The sequence below is a fragment of the Copadichromis virginalis genome, linkage group LG12, assembly GCF_057382275.1.
Source record: "Copadichromis virginalis isolate Kocher_CV1m ecotype Utaka linkage group LG12, C_Virginalis_male_GT1.1, whole genome shotgun sequence".
Lineage (NCBI taxonomy): Eukaryota > Metazoa > Chordata > Actinopteri > Cichliformes > Cichlidae > Copadichromis > Copadichromis virginalis.
This window is the reverse complement of record NC_140629.1, coordinates 1,332,008-1,350,534: the sequence shown is the minus strand read 5'-3', so window position 1 is coordinate 1,350,534 and position 18,527 is coordinate 1,332,008. Positions and strand designations below refer to the sequence as shown.

General features: G+C 44.8%; 1 protein-coding gene across 1 annotated transcript in view; it reads left to right on the top strand.

The window, feature by feature from the left end:
• pdzd2 (PDZ domain containing 2) overlaps positions 1 to 18,527 on the top strand; it is an 89,408-nt gene that overhangs the window by 37,831 nt on the left and 33,050 nt on the right. The window contains exons 5-11 of the mRNA XM_085474292.1: positions 6,709 to 7,204; positions 8,610 to 8,755; positions 8,866 to 8,998; positions 11,012 to 11,155; positions 12,050 to 12,149; positions 12,227 to 12,369; positions 12,644 to 12,763. Of these exons, the coding sequence (XP_085330418.1) occupies positions 6,709 to 7,204; positions 8,610 to 8,755; positions 8,866 to 8,998; positions 11,012 to 11,155; positions 12,050 to 12,149; positions 12,227 to 12,369; positions 12,644 to 12,763 (1,282 nt within the window). The remainder of the gene's footprint in view (positions 1 to 6,708; positions 7,205 to 8,609; positions 8,756 to 8,865; positions 8,999 to 11,011; positions 11,156 to 12,049; positions 12,150 to 12,226; positions 12,370 to 12,643; positions 12,764 to 18,527) is intronic.

The following is an 18,527-nucleotide window of genomic DNA, read 5'->3' as shown; positions in this document are numbered from 1 at the left end:
GGCTTGGAGTTGGCCTCTAGTGTTGTACGCCACATCCCCATTGAGTTCCTGATGAAGGCTCTTAGGGTCCCATTGATCTTGTACAATTCTAGGCATTCCAGTATCCAGCTGTGGGGCATTGAGTCATAGGCCTTCTTGTAATCAATCCAGGCAGTGCACAGGTTGGTCAGTCTGGTCTTGCAGTCTGTCTACCAGTAGCTGGTGTTTTGCGCCTCTGGTATTCTTGCCAATTCCTTTCTGTGTCCCGCTCATGTATTGACCCATGTGCCTGTTCATCTTAGCCGATATGATGCCTGGCAGGAGCTTCCATGTAGTACTGAGGCAGGTTATTGGTCGGTAGTTGGAGGGGACCGGTCCCTTCTTGGGGTCCTTGGGGATCAGGACCGTCCGGCCTTCAGTTAGCCATTCCGGGTGTCTCTCGTTAACTAGCAGCTGGTTCATTTGTGCTGCCAGACGCTCGTGGAGTGCAGTCAGCTTCTTCAGCCAGTAGGCGTGAACCATGTCGGGCCCTGGTGCTGTCCAACTCTTCATACTGGAGACCCTTTCTTGGATATCTGCCACTGTGATGGTTACTGGACCCTGTTCAGGGAGGTCGCTGTGGTCTGCCCTTAGATCCTCTAGCCACTGAGCATTGCCGTTATGGGTTACATCCTTCTCCCATATGCTCTTCCAGTATCCAGTATTGCTCCGTCTCCAGCCTTGGTGGTGCTGTTCTCTTATTGTTCCTGAGAGTACACCTTTGCTGGTTCTGTGGAGAACAGCTGGTTTATTCTCCTGCCTCAAGCGGCTGGCCAAGGCTGTGAGTCTTTGCTTGGCAGTTTCCAAGGCCTCAGGTATGGACAGCTTGCTGTATTTCTTAGGCACCTTATTTGTCTTACCTTTCTGCAACTCCGTTAGTTGGCTAACCTCCCTCCGTGCTACTTTGATCTTGCCCTCTAGCCTCCTTCTCCATGGAGGGTACTGCCCCTTGTCGCTGTTCAACTTGTAGCCAAGCATCTCACTGATCACTGCTGCCGTATTGTAGATCAGCTTGTTAGTGTCGGTAATCGTAGGTATTGCCCGTAGTGCTGCATTAACACTTCACGTAATCTTGGTAACCGGCTACGGGGGATCCAGGTTTCAAGCTTGGCCATGATCCTATTTTTCAGGTCAGTTCCTCTCGCACTCAACTCAAGTAAGGGGTCTAGCCTTAGGACCCTTACTGGATACAGACGCCCCAGGCAGGAATCGAACTTGCGATCCTCTGTTCCAAAGGCGTGTAGTCTAACCACTACGCTATCCATCTGCTATATATATATATATATATATATATCTACAGGCTGGGCCATTTATATGGATACAGCGTAATAACATGGGGGTGGTTGGTGATATTAAAGTCCTGTTTGTGGCACATTAGTATATGTGAGGGGGCAAACTCCTCAAGATGGGCGGTGACCATGGTGGCCATTTAGAAGTCGGCCATCTTGGATACAACTTTTGTTTTTTCAATAGGAAGAGGGTCATGTGACACATCAAACTTATTGGTAATGTCACAAGAAAAACAATGTGTGCTTGGTTTCAACGTAACTTTATTCTTTCATGAGTTATTTACAAGTTTCTGACCACTTATAAAATGTGTTCAATGTGCTGCCCATTGTGTTGGATTGTCAATGCAACCCTCTTCTCCCACTCTTCACACACTGATAGCAACACCGCAGGAGAAATGCCAGCACAGCCATCCAGTATCCGTAATTTCAGAAACCAAGCACACATTGTTTTTCTTGTGACATTACCAATAAGTTTGATGTGTCACATGACCCTCTTCCTATTGAAAAAACAAAAGCTGTATCCAAGATGGCCGACTTCTAAATGGCCACCATGGTCACCACCCATCTTGAGGAGTTTGCCCCCTCACATATACTAATGTGCCACAAATAGGACTTTAATATCACCAACCATTCCCATGTTATTACGCTGTATCCATATAAATGGCCCAGCCTGTAGAAATATATAAACCCTCTAAAGCTGTCTGTCACTGTGTTTTGGCACAAAGTGCTTCAATCTGTGTCTGGAAAGTACAACGGACAGAAATGTCTGGTATGTCTGTGAAGGTTCTCAGTCATCCAGGTCATCGTAGTCAAAGGATCTTGCAAAGAAAAGCGTCTGGACTTCTTTAAGTTGCTTGAAGGCGTTTCACCTCTCATCCGAGAAGCTTCTTCAGTTCAAATGTCAAATGGTGGAGAGTCCCAGATATAAACCTAGTGGGAGTTTCCCCCCACAGAGGGACAAAAGGACCCCCTGATGATACTCTAATTGCCTGAGCCAAGGTGGGAAACTGGGCGTGGGTCCCAATCCGCCAGAGTTTCGGGTGTGTTCATTGTGAAACCTGGCCCCACCTTATCATGCGAATTCCTGAGGTCAGATGGCCCAGGATGTGAGTGGGCATTAAGGCGTCTGGGAAGGGATCTCAAAACTGGATTATAGATGGCAGACAGTTGGTGTCGTAAACCCCCGCCTCTGTTCAAAGATGGTCGCTCACAGTGGACATAGATGCTTCTTTCACTCCTCTTTCAAACCATCTGTCCTCTCTGTCCAAAATGTGAACAACACAAAGCAGAGTTGTTCCTAAGAGCCTACGCCTTGGATCCACTGTCAGGGGATACAGAGCAGACTTGATTCTACAGAGAGCACAAAATCACCTTTTAAGTGAAAGGATAAGACAGGTCCATTTCACCATAGATGCCCTCCAGATCAAGATCAGCCAGACCCTGCAGGAACTGGAAATCCTTCTACCCTCTCCAATCTTAGAAGAGGTTTACAAGTTTGTGGACAAGGCTCAGCGGGCCCAACACTCTAAAGGAAAAGAAAGACAACGCAGGAAATTCCACACCTTGCTTTCAAAAACACACACTCCTCAGTCTGAACCTACACAACCCAGAGAAGAAAACACACCTGATGCCAGTCAGGAGAAATGGGTAAAGAACTTTTCAGACAGGATTCTCACTGAACCTGAAAAGAGAGTATTAGCCAAAGGACTCAATTTTGCCATTTCTCCACAACAGTTGCCCATAGTGGACCTCATCACAGCCACAGAAACCGCCATACGGATTAATACATTATCACAGACAGAAGCAGAGCAAATCAGGATGAAAGTCTCAGCCACGCTCTCCAGTGCCAAAGTCCCTCCGTCCAACCTCACAATACAGGAAAAGAAGGCCGTCGCCTCCCTGAGCAGAGACCACAACATCATTATTTTACCAGCTGATGAGGGAAGATGCACCGTGGTCCTAAACACTACAGATTACCATACAAAGATCACTACTCTCCTCAGTGATAACAATACCTACGAAGCCCTAAAGCGAGACCCCACAAGCAGCTACAAAAAGAAAGTTATAGCTTGCCTTCAAGACTTTGAAAAGGACAAAATTATTGACCGCCTTACATATCACCGCCTTTACCCAGGGGATGCCATACCCTGCATCTATGGACTTCCTAAGATCCACAAGGAAGCTGTCCCACTCAGACCCATAGTCAGTAGCATAAACTCAGCCACTTACAACATTGCTAAACACCTTGCTACCATCCTTGCTCCTCTCGTGGGGAACACCCCACACCACATCAAGAACTCCACCGACTTCACCGACAAGGTCCAGAAACTTACCCTGGATCCAGATGAAACCATGGTGTCCTTTGATGTAGTCTCTCTCTTCACTTGCATACCCACCACGGAGGCCGTGGAGACGGTCAGAAAACGACTACAAGAAGACAGCTCCTTGGAGGACAGGACCAACTTCACACCCAATCAGACCTGCACACTGTTAGACCTCTGCCTCACCACTACATACTTCAAATACAACGAAGGCTTCTACAGACAAAAACATGGCTGTGCCATGGGCTCCCCCGTGTCACCTATTGTAGCCAACCTTTACATGGAGGAAGTGGAAAGGAAGGCTCTCGGCTCTTTCAAAGGAAGAGTACCCAGCCACTGGTACAGATATGTGGACGACACCTGGGTCAAAATCAAGACACAAGAAGTGGAATCCTTCACTGCGCACATTAACGCTGTGGATAAAAACATCAAGTTCACCAGGGAAGACACAAAGGACGACTGTTTGCCTTTCCTGGACTGCGCCGTGCACATTGAAGAGAACGGCAAACTCAACATCGAAGTTTACCGGAAGCCCACACACACGGACCAGTACCTCCTCTTTGACTCCCATCACCCTTTGGAACACAAACTTGGAGTAATTAGGACCCTACACCACCGGGCAGAACATGTTCCCTCTAAGCCTGAAGGGAAAAAGAAGGAACACACACATGTAAAGGAAGCACTCAAAACGTGCGGCTATCCTAAATGGGCGTTCTTAAAGTCAGCAAAGAGGCACAGAAAAGAAGACCAGACACCAGCGAGGGAGGATAAGAAGGACAGACGCAACAACATTGTCATCCCCTATGTAGCCGGTGTATCAGAGAAACTCAGGAGAGTTTTCTCCAAGCATGACATCCCAGTGTATTTCAGACCCAGCAACACGCTCAGACACAAACTGGTTCACCCGAAAGACAAAACTCCAAAACACAAACTTAACAATGTGGTGTATGCTGTACAGTGCAGCGAGGAATGCTCAGACCTCTACATTGGAGAGACCAAACAACCACTTCACAAGCGCATGGCGCAACACAGAAGAGCCACCTCCACAGGACAAGACTCAGCAGTCCATCTGCATCTTAAGAACAAAGGTCACTCTTTCGAGGGTGCCAATGTTCACATTTTGGACAGAGAGGACAGATGGTTTGAAAGAGGAGTGAAAGAAGCCATCTATGTCCACTGTGAGCGACCATCTTTGAACAGAGGCGGGGGTTTACGACACCAACTGTCTGCCATCTATAATCCAGTTTTGAGATCCTTCCCAGACGCCTTAACGCCCACTCACATCCTGGGCCATCTGACCTCAGGAATTCGCATGATAAGGTGAGGCCAGGTTTCACAATGAACTCACCCGAAACGCTGGCTGATTGGGACCCACGCCCAGTTTCACACCTTGGCTCAGGCGATTAGAGGATCATCAGGGGTCCTTTTGTCCCTCTGTGGGGGGAAACTCCCACTAGGTTTATATCTGGGACTCTCCACCATTTGACCTTAGAACTGAAGAAGCTTCTCGGATGAGAGGTGAAACGTCTTCAAGCAACTTAAAGAAGTCCAGACGCTTTTCTTTGCAAGCTCCTTTGAAATGTCTGGTAGTGTAATCATTTGTTTTACAGTGACTGTCTATCTTTTGCTCAGTTCATGGTGATTACATCAAACTTCTGTCACGCTGAGGTTAAGTCATGCTTCTGCTGTAGATCTAAAATATGCTCCCACACTTCTGGTGGGCTTAAGAGTCAATGTTTTTTAATGTTACCTTTATTTTTCTTAGCAAATGATTTAATAATCGATCAACATTAATTTATCCTGCCTTACAAAGACCTGCTGGTCACAGCTTGATGGCTTTCCATCTGTTTTCAGTTCATCCATCCATCCATATTCTTCTGCTTATGCAGGGCTAGGTCACAGGGTCAAATCCTCTAGCTTATCCGGGGGAACACCAAGGCCCCGGGGCCTCCTCCCGATGGGACACGGCTGGAACACCTCACCCAGGAGGCATCCTTATCAGAAGCCCTAACTATGTTAACTGGCTCCTTTCGGTGTGGAGGAGCAGCGGCTTTACTCTAATCCCCTCCTGAATGGCCGAACTCCTCACCCTATCTCTAAGGGAGAGGCCAGCCACCCTTCAGAGGAAGCTCATTTCTGCCGGTTGTATCCGCGATCTCGTTCTTTGGGTCACTACCCACAGCTCGTGACCATAGGTGAGGCTAGGGACGTAGATCGACCGGTAAATTGAGAGCTTGGCTTTTACACTCAGCTCTGTCCTCACCAAGATGGATGGGTACAGCATCTGTATCTGTGAGAGACCAACAGACCTCTCTGTGGATCCCCTGCTGCCTTCTCCCCTCACTCATGAACAAGACAAGACCCAGACATATTTAAACTCCTCCACTTGGGACAGTAACTCGACCCTGACCGGGAGTGGGCACTCCACCCTTTTCCGGCTGAGGACCACGACCTCAGACTTGGAGGTGCTGATTCCCATTTCCGCCACTTCATACTCGGCTGTGCTCCACCTGATGAAGCCAACAGAACGACAAGCAGAGATGAAATTCTGAGGCCACCCAAGTGGAAGCCTTCATTCTGCTGTGAACCACAGAGTAGAATAAACTAAAGGGTCAGATGCATCTGTCAGGTCTTTGATGGATTTCTTTTCCTAATTCAAAAATACTATTTCATGCCAAACTGTCAAACTGTTATCTTTGGCATTTTGCATAAAATGAACTAAACAAATGTCAACCAGTTATGTGTGTTTGTGACAAGTGCTTGTAACAAAGATTTAAAACAATTTAAAATAGTTGTTATTAATTTGTCTGCTCTGTGTAGACAAACACTGGTCCATTCCTTGAGTCAGGAGCCTTTTTATGTTTGAATGATTCACAGGAAGGCGTGTCGGTGTGAGAGCTGGTGTTTTGAAACTTATGCACATTACTATATTTCAACGAATATAAACACAAATCAAGCATTTTATTGTAGAAAAGTGTAGAAATACTGACCTAAGTGCAAAGACTGTACTCCTAAAATAGTTCTGCCTTTATTTTATGACACCTTTATCTTATTTCATCTTTTCTTTGCCTTATTCACAGTTACCTGACTGACCAGTGCTGGAATGGAGGCTGTATTTACCTGATACTGCTGCGGCGAGTCAAGCGAAAGGCTCCTCTTCCTCCCTGCGAGGCAGCTGAAAGTGTTTGTATCCCACTCACCAGTGACAACTGTGAAGACCAGCGTCGCAGCACATCTGAGTCCTCCGACAGCTCTGCAAATTACAGACGCACACGTAAATTTGGAGTGATATCACGCTCATCCTTCAACCAAGAGGACAGGCAGCGTACGAGTTCAGAAGTCCGGAGGTCTTATCATGACTACAGTTCTCATCCTGGGAATATAGAAACTAGTCCTCCAGATAACTCAGCTCACATCCTCCCCACACCTTCTAAGGAAAGCCCGGACCACTGTTCTCAGCTCAGAGCTGCTCCCCAGCGTCAACACGGTGGCGAGGCTGCCCCCCAGCCGCTAAGGTGTTACAGTCAGCTGCTAGAGTTCAAAATGGATTCTTCCTGCAGTGAATATTTATGCCAGGTGAGACAAATCGGATCAATGCTCGTCTGTTAGAAGCTTCCAACGTGTTTTACTCAGTAACTGTTTCAATGAGAAGCAAATACAATCTACTGTGGTGCAGCTGTTGATAGGTTCATCTAGCATAAACCCATTGCTGGAACGCCAAGACAATTGTACTCCAATGGCAACAGCAAAACGAAAGTCACCCGAGCTCTTTGTGTGACCTCGTGCACGAGGGAGACGCCTGAGACGAGCGCTGTTCCTGCCGCTCAAACCCCAGCCACTCTCAGTCAGCTCCCCCATAGCACTGCTCTTTATCGTGGTTACATGAATATGCATAGGTTCATTAACATATGACGTCTTACACAGGCATACATGTGAACAAAGAGTACCATCTGTGTGTATGTGTGTGTATCAAGATATGGCCCTGTGAACGCCTCCTTAAAAAGCTGGTACTAGGAGTCCAGCGGTCCACCTAAACAAAAGGCTCTTATACTAAAAGAGATACAGATACAATCCTCCTGTACCATAAATCAGGAAGGGAAGGTATGACCTCTCATGGCCTGAGGATGTGTGCATATGCCAGAACACTCTGGAAGGCACACAGAGTCTGAATCTGTGGAAAGATCTGAAAACTGCTGTTCACAAACGCTGTCCATCTAATCTGACTGAGCTGGAGCTGTTTGCAAAGAAGAATGGGCAAAGATTTCAGTCTGTAGATGTGCAAAGCTGGTAGAGACAGACCCTAAAAGTCTGGCAGCTGGAACTGCAGCAAAAGCTGGTTCTACAAAGCATTGACTCAGGGGGCTGAATAATTACGCACACCCCACTTTTCAGTTATTTATGTGTAAAAAAATGTTTGGAATCATGTATGATTTTCGTTCCACTTCTCACGTGTGCACCACTTTGTGTTGGTCTTTCATGTGGAAGTCCAATAACATTGATTCATGTTTGTGGCTGTAATGGGACAAAATGTGGAAAAGTTCAAGGGGGACGAATACTTTTGCAAGCCACTGTGCATTGTCAATGTGGAGCAACCAACCAGCAGGGCAGAAAATATAGTCGTTTGCAGGGGAAGAGCTGGTGCTTTTTTGGTGATTTATCAACAGTGCCTCAATGGACCTTAACCACATGATTGCATATGACCAGCCGGTCCATGTAAGTTAGTCCATGTTTAATTAAAGATTTCCAAGGAAAGCAAGAGAGTAATGGGATAGCGGTTTAACATGTAGGTCAGTGTTGTGAGAAACAACTGGTATGTCATTCCTGTATATCATGCAAAATGTGTGTAGCTAGCTTATTTTTGCTTCTGTTTTCTACATAATTCATGTTTTTGCACATTACTGATAATATATCTAGTATGTAGTAACATTTATATCTGACTCTGTGTGATAAGTTGTTTGTTTTTTCATGTGTTTTTTTGTAGCCCAGAGATACCAACCACATCTGGAAAATGCACATGGTGAAGGGTCAGGAGGGCCTTGGCATAAAGATCACAGGGGGGCGTGGCTCCAAGCGTTCCCCTCACGGCATCATCATTACACATATAGAGGAGGGAGGCGCCATTTACAGGTGAAGTTAGGAAGGAAAAATGTATAAAATACATGGTTTAGTTTATATTTGTTGACCTCTCTCCAACCCCCTTCTGTGTGTGTGTGTGTGTGTGTGTGTCTGTTTTACAGGGATGGGCGTCTTCATGCTGGTGATGAGTTACTGATGATTAATAATCAGTCTTTGGTGGGTCTTACTCATCAGGAGGCTGTTGATATCCTCCGCTCTGCTACAGGTCTGGTCCAGTTGGTGGTTGCCAGTAGGGTAAGTGCACAAACACAGACACTGGAGGCATGAGTGAGTTTGAACAGAAAGTGAGCCATTTATTGAGGCTAGAACCATAACATAATTAAAAGGCAAAACGTGAAACTGAGACTAAAGTAACTAATTAATTCTTCAATCTTAAATATGATCAACCTATCTCTAATAATCAGCTATGTGCCACAGGCCTTCAAGCTGGCTGCAGTTAAACCTTTACTCAAAAAGCATCTCTAGACCCAGCAGTCTTAGCTAATTATAGGCCAATCTCCAACCTTCCTTTATATCAAACATCCTTGAAAGAGTAGTTGTCAAACAGCTAACAGATCATCTGCAGAGGTTTATTTGAAGAGTTTCAGTCAGGTTTCAGAGCTCAGCACAGCACAGAAACAGCTTTAGTGAAGGTTACAAATGATCTTCTTATGGCCTCTGACAGTGGACTCATCTCTGTGCTTGTCCTGCTAGACCTCAGTGCAGCGTTCGATACTGTCGACCATAATATCCTATTAGAGCGATTAGAACACAGACATCACACGGGGATACAAGTCAGAGAACGGTTGCATTACAGAAAAAAAACACTGAAATATACACTACAATGGGAAAGTACAAGAGGAAAAAAAAGAGACCTCTGCTCATGCTGGGCTATAGAGGACAGTGTGAGAACAGGAAACAAAAAAAATCCTCTGCACAGAAAGCACATAAATGTCCACAGCACAACATTATAGAGCACGTGACCAGCAACAGGGTTGGGTAAGGGATAAGGAGTAATCCCAGGCAACACAGCAGCCATCCTGCCACTGCACGGGCAAAGACCCGCCTCGTGTTCCCAGGAGGCTACAAGCATCGAAGGCATTGGAAGGGGAGGGGGGATGAGTGAGTGCTTATCAGTGTATATGTATGTGTGTGCGTGTCCATAGTTCAGCTGAGACAGTGTCCTTCGCCCTGCCAGGCTAAGTAAACAGTCTTCCAGCCAACCCAGGTGGCCTTGTAGGGAATGGGAAGAACAGACTAAACACAGTCGTTATCAGGGTGGTGTTGTTCGGCTCCGGCCTTGAGCTCACAGCTGGCGCCGAAGGGGTAGCCGCATTATGATGGTAATTTTTCTTTTGCAAACAACTCGGGAGAATTTCAAGCTGTTTTTAACACTCCGACACTGGTCTCTCAATCTCCCGTTAATAGCTGCGAGTTTCTCCGTGGTGTTATTTACCTTCAATTCCGTGGTCTTTTCAGTCTTTCGCTCACATAGCAGATTCTGAGACCTCACGACCGCAGCCAACTGATCCGCGATGTAATCCAGCTTCCGCCCAGAGATGTTGTTCCGAGTGGATTCTTCCCTGATGTAATCCAACATACGCTCAGAGGTGTTATTCTGAGTATTCACTGCGGCTGTAAGCGCCTCCAAGCTCTTAACCATGCTGCATTCAGTGAGCCCTTTCTGAGAAGCCGCACCTCGTCCCATCGTTTCAATCCCAGCGGGCAGCCTTGTGGGGGTTTGAACAGCTGGTTCCGCTTTCTTAATTCTCCAATAAATCAGGGCCAAGCCAGCTCCGATCAGCAAGAACCCTGTTATCATGGTTCCGAATAGGTAGATATCTTCAGCGTCCTCGATCGACAGTCCCGCCAGGCACACGATCCTCCATTTCTGGAGGAAATCAGCCATCCTACGTGCTGTTTGTTTGTACTTATGTACTAGCTTAGGCAGTCCTTGCCAAAGTGGGTTAAAATGTCTTGATGCATGCTCAATCATCCAGGTAAGGAAATCCGAAAGGGAAAAGGAAATTTCGGGGTCCCAGATTTAAGCCCTGTGGGAGTGTCCCCCCCCAAGAGGGACATGGACCCCCTAATGATCCTGAAGGAGCTTCTCAGATGTGAGAGGTGAAACGTCTTCAAGCAACTTAAAGAAGTCCAGATGCTTTTCTTTGCAAGCTCCTTAAACTAGTATGACAGTAGTAGGCTGCATTTTTGAAGGTTTTGTAAAAAATAAGGTTTGCATGTACACATCCATTGTTGTCCTTGCAGGAGGATTCAGATGTAGGCTTTGATCCTTTTCCATCCGCCAGTCTGCCAGACCTTGTCAGCACCTGCAGCTCCACTTCATCCCTGTCCCAGGCTGCTCACACCAAGACTTCCAACAGTAGCACCAGTCTGCACAAGTCCTACATGGTACAAACAGATAATATGTAAAGTGAGACAAATCGTTTTTTGACCTCTTGCTGAATTTGAAAGTTTGCTCACTTAGAATAAAAAGTTTTATGGTAGTTTTATTTTCACTGTGAGGGAGAATATCAACCAACATCCAGGAAGACACGACTTGAAACTTATAAATGAATTTGAATGTCACTGAGTCAGTTAGTAGTGACTCCAGTAGTCAATGCTACCAGAGTCAAATGTTACAGCAGCTCATGAGTGAATGAACAGGATATAATTTCTCCCAACACTTGTATGTAGGGTCAGGGCTTTCACCTCAGCACGCAGGCAGTTCTACTGAGTCGTGCTAATGACCTGCTAATTGTATTCAGGTGTGTTGCAGCAGATGGAAAAGTTTCAGAACAGCGGCCCTCGAGGACTGGAGTTTGACAGCTGTGGTTTAGAGAGGTTCTTTCGACAGCACATGTCCAAGATACACGATCATAATTATAATATTTCTGTCTGAGTCAAAATTGAACTGAATTAAATCAGGACCCTGAGAATCAGAAGTGAAACCCCAAATATAACAGTAAACTTAAACACTGCTGCAAAAAAGATGAAATTAGTGTCGCAGAAAAATCATTAATCTGGTGATTTAGCACGCAGCGAGTGCGCTCGGTGCTGATTTTAATATCTGTGGTGACGGCTGCACTTTACAGTGTTAAAGCTTTGAACTGAAGTGTTAGAGCGTCGAGTGTTACTGTCCCACAGTCTAATAACAGAAACACAGAAATAGCTTTAGTTTTTTGGCAGATCAGTAAAATGTATTTTACTGTCTGAACAAATATTTGTTGTGTGTTCCTTGGTAGGTGCCAAAGGAGTGTCAGATGTTCATAGCTGCTTACAAAGAGCGTGTGCGTGTCCTTGCAGGTTGATAGCCTGGAGAAATTGGAAGAGCAAAGTCAGGAGGAAACAGCCCAAAGATCCTGCTGCGGCCCCACAGCCACGAAGCTGTGCAGCCGACCCCAGGGTTAGTGTTTCACAGAAACACACTGCTCAGTAACAACAACAACAACAACAAGATTTTAAATGTTTCTCTCGACCTAGGAGGGAGCACTCGCCTGGAATCAGTGGGTGAGGATGATGAGCTGTTTGTGGCTAATGGGACGAGCTCCTTTGAAATGGTGGAGAAGCCCGGCCGACGTAAACACTCCCTGCCTCAACAGCTGGACCCGTCTGGAGTGAGACAGGTCAGTCAGTGTCGCAGGTTCTTTCTCCCAGTGTTAGATGAAAAATGGCATGAGCGCTTACCTGAGAAAAATAAATCAGAATGATAGCCTCTTAATGTTGTGTAGCTAGATATACATTAACATAGACCTGTAACGTGTAACAGGAAAAAAGGTATTTTCCTAACGTGTGAAAATGCAAATTATGTCAGAGACTGAGTGAAAGGTCTCATCACTATGTAAATAACTGTTTGGAAATTTATTTGTCAGACTTTGTTTTGCTTCATTCAATTTCCAGGAATATCAGATCATTAAGAAATCAGCTCGCTCCCTGAGCACTGTTCAAGTGGAATCTCCATGGCGACTGGCCCAGCCATCCATTATCTCCAGTATAGTATTAATGAAAGGTCAGGGCAAGGTAAGTGCACTCATTTGGCATGTGTACATGAATAAAGCTTTGAGCCTCTGAAAAGACCCATCTCTCTGCTGTTAATGTGTCCTTACATGATTTGTTAGCATCTGCTTGTGCTGTCTTTCTTCTTAATGATGTAAGTAATGAAAGGGCTCCCACAGTTGGCACAGCCGAAGCAGAGCGGACAGAGACGGATAGATGCAGCATAGACGAACAACAATAATGTTATAAAAGACAGATGAAGAAAATATGTAGACTATACAAAGTAGAACACACACACACAAAGATATATATTTATTAATTCCCCTCTCGCGCCTGCGGGCGGTCTATCCTTCAAGCTCGGCCCTCTACCAGAGGCCTGGGAGCGTCCTGCTGTGCAGTATCTTTGCCTGTTTGAATGTTTGACGTGTTGGCCAGTTTGGCCAGTTTGGCTTGTCCATGATGGTTGCTTCTCCTCTCTCTCAGGTACAGCCTCAGGGTGCTGGAGTTGGTGTGAAGCCCTCCATGCATAGTAAAGACCTTCCTTGTCTAGATGCCAGTGGTTTCTGTCTCCTCCTTTAGCCAGCTTATTATCCCAGCAGGTTATAATAGTAGATGCTGTTCGCCTCTATCTGGTTCTTACCATTCAGTGGACTCCTCGGGACTTGCCTTATTTTATATAAGTATATAAGTATAAGTATTTGGTGATTGCAGCTTTCTTAGTGACCTCTTCGTGGCCTCTTCGGTTTTCCTACTTACCTGTAGGGTCCCCAGGTACTTGTAGCTGCCCTCGATGTATGCAATGTTGATCCTCTCAGTTCTGACTACCTTCCCTCTCTTTGATATCATCTGACTACACTTCTCCAGTCCGAATGACATCCCGATGTCATTGCTGTATATCCTGGTGGTGTGGATCAGTGAATCGATGTCTCGTTCACTCCTGGCATACAGCTTGATGTCATCCATGTACAGGAGGTGGCTGACAGCTGCTGCGTTCCGTAGTCGGTATCTGTAGACAGTTTTGTTGATGATCTCACTGAGGGGGGTCAGGCCTATGCAGAACAGCAGTGGGGACAGAGCATCTCCTTGGTAGCTCCCGCACTTAGTGGTGAAATATGAGCTTGAAGTTGGCCTCTAGTGTTGTGCGCCACATCCCCATTGAGTTCCTGATGAAGGCTCTTAGGGTCCTGTTGATCTTGTATAGTTCTCAGCATTCCAGGATCCATGTGTGGGGCATTGAGTTACTGGCTCTCTTGTAGTCAGTCCAGGTAGTGCACGGGTTGGTCAGTCTGGTCTTACAGTCCCAGGCGACTGTTCTGTCTATCAGTAGCTGGTGTGTCACCCTTCTCTTTCATATGAGTGCTGCCAGACAACTTCAACCAGCAGGCGTGAACCATGTCAGGGCCTGGAGCTGTGCAACTCTTCATACTGGAGGCCCGTTCTTGGATGGACCACTGTGATGGTCACTGGATCTTGTTCAGGGAGGTTTGATCTGCTCTTAGATCCAGTGGCCACTGAGCATTGCTGTTATGGGTTGCATCCTTCTCCTGTCTGCTCTGGCTCCAGTTCATGTGAGGCTGTTCTCATATTGTAACTCTCTGGTGTACCTCTTCAAGCTGCTGTCTAAGGCTGTGAGCATTTACTTGGCAGTTTTCAAGGCCTCGGGTATGGACAGCCTGCTGTACTTCTTAGGCGTCCCTTTCTTTATCACACCTTTCTGCAGCTCTGATAGTTGGCTAACTTCATTCTAGATTAGCTCGAGTCTCCTTCTCCATGGAGGGCACTGCTCCTTGCTGCTGTTCGTCTTAAAGCCAAACATCTTTGTGATCCCTGCTGCTGTGCTGTAGATCAGCTTGTTGGCTTCCCTGATGATCCCAGTAAGGACTGCCTGTAATGTTGCATTCACTTCTTCTTGTAGACCTTCAGAGGGGACTTCACGTAGTCTTGGTAGTCAGAAACCTGGACCCTCCCTGACTGTGGTCTAGTTTTCCAGCTTCACCAGGTCAGCTTCTCTTGCACTCAATGCACCTCTCGTGGGCTTGGTACCCAATACAGGTGACAGTGATGACATCTCCCCCTGACCTGAAGCCCTGGTTCCCCTTTGCTGTAGCACTTGTGTTGTACCTCATTAGTTGGGATTAGCAGTTCCTTCTATGGAAGGCTGGAACACGGAGCTACTCTTTGTTTCACCGTCAGTCTGGATGTTGGGTATCAAAGACTCCAGAGGTCCCGCATCCTTTCATGTAACCCTTTCGCTGCGTAGTAACCCAGTTCCCAACAGTTTTAGTTTTTCTTCTCTTAGCTGCAGAGTACTGTCTCAGGATTTAAAAGCATTAAATATAAAAACATTATATTTATTGCTGAAGTTTATCAATTAAAACAAAGACATCAGACACTAATTAAAAACTTTAAACCCTCCTATTCTCCTGCAGAGAGGTCTGAGGGATTTTCTATGTGTTGACCTCTAATCTGCACAAGTTACCGTGGTGATTTATCCCAATAAGAAGTAAATCAGCTTCTTCTTAGAGAAGACCCAGGGTTAACCCTGAGGTTACCAGGATAAACCAGATAGTACAGGGTCCTGTTCCAAATGTAGGAAACTCAGATTTACTGTTCCAGAAAGAGACCTGAACTCTGAGTCAGTTACCAGTGTAACTGAAACCTTAACCTGCTCTCTGGCAGATTTTCATCAACAAACGATGGATGTGTTTCTGACTCGGAGCAAACTGGTTTGTGGAAGTTTATGCACAGGATAAAATCACAATTAGATATTAGTTTGCTGCTTTGTGTACTTAACATGAGCACTTTGACGGTGATTCAGTCATCAGTATAGGACGGAAACAGCGATTAGGTCATTGATTTATAATCAGCTCAGAATAAAATCTTCAGTGTCCATCTTTCTAAAGCTGTGGGTGGTGATGCAGCTCCTCCCGGCACTGCAAACATGTACATAACAAATGTCTCAGTCTCAGAGCTAGCTCAAATAGCTTTTGCGCCCAGGGTCCGTTTGTCCTCAAACATATAATATGTCTTTAGTCTGATCTAATACCTGAATTAATCTAAGACAGTGGGGTAAAAGTAACATTTCTGTGTCTTTTATTAGTTGCTCCCAGGTTCTTAAACTTAGATTTTCCTGCAGTTATTATTATTGTTGTTGTTTTTTGTTTGCTTTCACATCTTTATGAAACATAAAGATGATATTTGAAAAACTTAAATAATTATTTAGGTTTTTATCTTTTATTTCTTGTTTCTAATTAGTGAGCTAATTTCCTCTCAGATGTGGAGGTGCATCTACTTGTCTGCAGTTGTTGCCTTTGAAATGTGATTGAAATCTTATTGAAAGCGTAGAAACACTGTCCATACATTACTCTGCATTCATTCATGTTACAGCATTGTTAGATCACGGTGAGTGTCCTTATTTTATTTAAATTTCTGTTTTTCAAGTCATTTTAGTGACAAGCAAAGTAGTTCTCACTCAGTGACACCGTAAGCTAACAGCTAATAAGCTAACAGCTGACTGAGTTCACCATGGTAACTGAGGCAGACTGCTAAGATGTTAAACTGTAGACAGTGTGTTTAGTCTGACATACATACAGTTTGTTTTTACTGCAGTGCTCTCCGTTGTATATGGAGATAACAGTGTCTAATCTTTTACATTTAAGATGAAGGAGCTAAAGAAAAAATCTGAACTAATGAAAAAAGCTCAGTAATTGTTAGGGAAGTGACATGAGCTGGTTAAAGCAAAGAGAAAGTGGTTTGATCATGTAGAGAAATGGCTGAAATTTATTGGAGGAATATCTTGCTGCTCATTCAGAGCAAATGCTGAGTTCTTCTCTTTCTGAAACAATGTCGCAGTGTTTTTGTTCAGGGAAATATTAAGCAGCCTTTTGAAAGCTAGAATTCTTGTTTTGGACTTGTTATCAGCCTCTTGGAAAAATGTCAAACAGACTACTACTAGAACCCTACAGAGTCCAGACGAGGTGTTTTCTGTTTTTTTTTTTATTTTATTTCATTTTCTTATTTATGTTAAGTAATAGCTGGAGTACAAAACATTTCTGATTTGAGTATCAATGTTAACCAAGAAGTTACTGATCAAAATATTGAAGTTCTGATAAACTTCAACATTATTTTTTTAACGATGATTTATTGATTTTTTTGGAACAATACAAACAGCAACAAATCAGCACAGCCAAATAGAAATAATAAGAAGAGAAGAACTAAACAAATACAGGTACATGAGTTATAGATGTACATGTCTGGCTCAGAATATGTACAGCATTCCACATTTCAAGTCAAGGGAAAGAAAAAAGAAAGAAAAAGGGGAGAGAAAAAAAGTGAATAAAGACATTAATTATTGTGTTTAAAAACAAAATGTGATCCCCTTTATGTAATAGCACAGCAAGGTCACGAGGTAGGTGATCAAGCAAAGGCCGCCATATCCTACAGAATGCATCAATTCAATTCAGTTTTATTTATATAGCGCCAAATCACAACAAAAGTCGCCTCAAGGCGCTTCATAGATACAGAGAAAAACCCAACAATCATATGACCCCCTATGAGCAGCACTTTGGCGACAGTGGGAAGGAAAAACTCCCTTTTAACAGGAAGAAACCTCCAGCAGAACCAGGCTCAGGGAGGGGCGGGGCCATTTGCTGTGATTGGTTGGGGTGAGAGAAGGAAGACAGGATAAAGACATGCTGTGGAAGAGAGACAGAGATTATTAACAGATATGATTCAATGCAGAGAGGTCTGTTAACACATAGTGAGTGAGAAAGGTGACTGGAAAGGAAAAACTCAATGCATCATGGGAATCCCCGGCAGCCTACGTCTATTGCAGCATAACTAAGGGAGGATTCAGGGTCACCTGGTCCAGCCCTAACTATATGCTTTAGCATATTGTTTATTTTAGCATCACTTTAGCATCACAATTTATGATGGCACTAAGGCGCTCCATTGGCAGCACCTTGAACGTTTCTCTGTACCATTGTGTAACAGTGAGGCGCCGTCTCTGAATCCATTGAAACAGTACACATCGCCTCGCTAAATGTAAAAGTTTACCTAACGAAAGATTGAGCGAAGCTCTATAGCAATGTTTTTCCAAAATCTAAAGGACCTTGCCATATGCAATGGTAGCAAGTCCCCACATCCGTATTGCACTTTACACAAAGAGGAGAAATCTGAGGATGAATTTTATTTAGAAACTCTGGCGTACGCTGCAGTCTGTGTACGAATCTGTAACGGCTTTCCTGGAGTCGGTTACAGGAAAACAATTTCTTGGCAGATCTAAAAGGTTTGGACCATGCTTCTGCACTAAGCTGAACTTCGAGCAGTCATCAAATATACTAATGCCAATACCTGGAGGGAAAGCTTTATTCCTAATTAGAGGCTGCAGTGCACTAGAGAAACCTCTTCTTCCCATGTGGGCAGCAATATTATGCCAAACCTTAAATGTAGGCATCAAAATAAAATGATTTCTGACACCAAGAGGAAGGTCAGCCAGACCAATAGATAAAAGACAGAGGCGAAAGAGGGTCACAAGGAACCACCCTGAGATTATTTGTGCGTGGCAAGCCCAGTAATAATATAGAAGGTTATGAAGCGCCTGCCCCCCTCATCTGTAGGCAGTTGTAAAATCTGTATCTTTTGTCTAGATTTCTTCCCATGCCATATACATTTAGGAAGATATCCCTCAATCTCTGAGAATGTTTTTCTGTTGATCCTGAGAGGCAACATTTATATGGGATATAATATTCTGGGTAAAACATTCATTCTGATTAAACGGGGGGGTCAA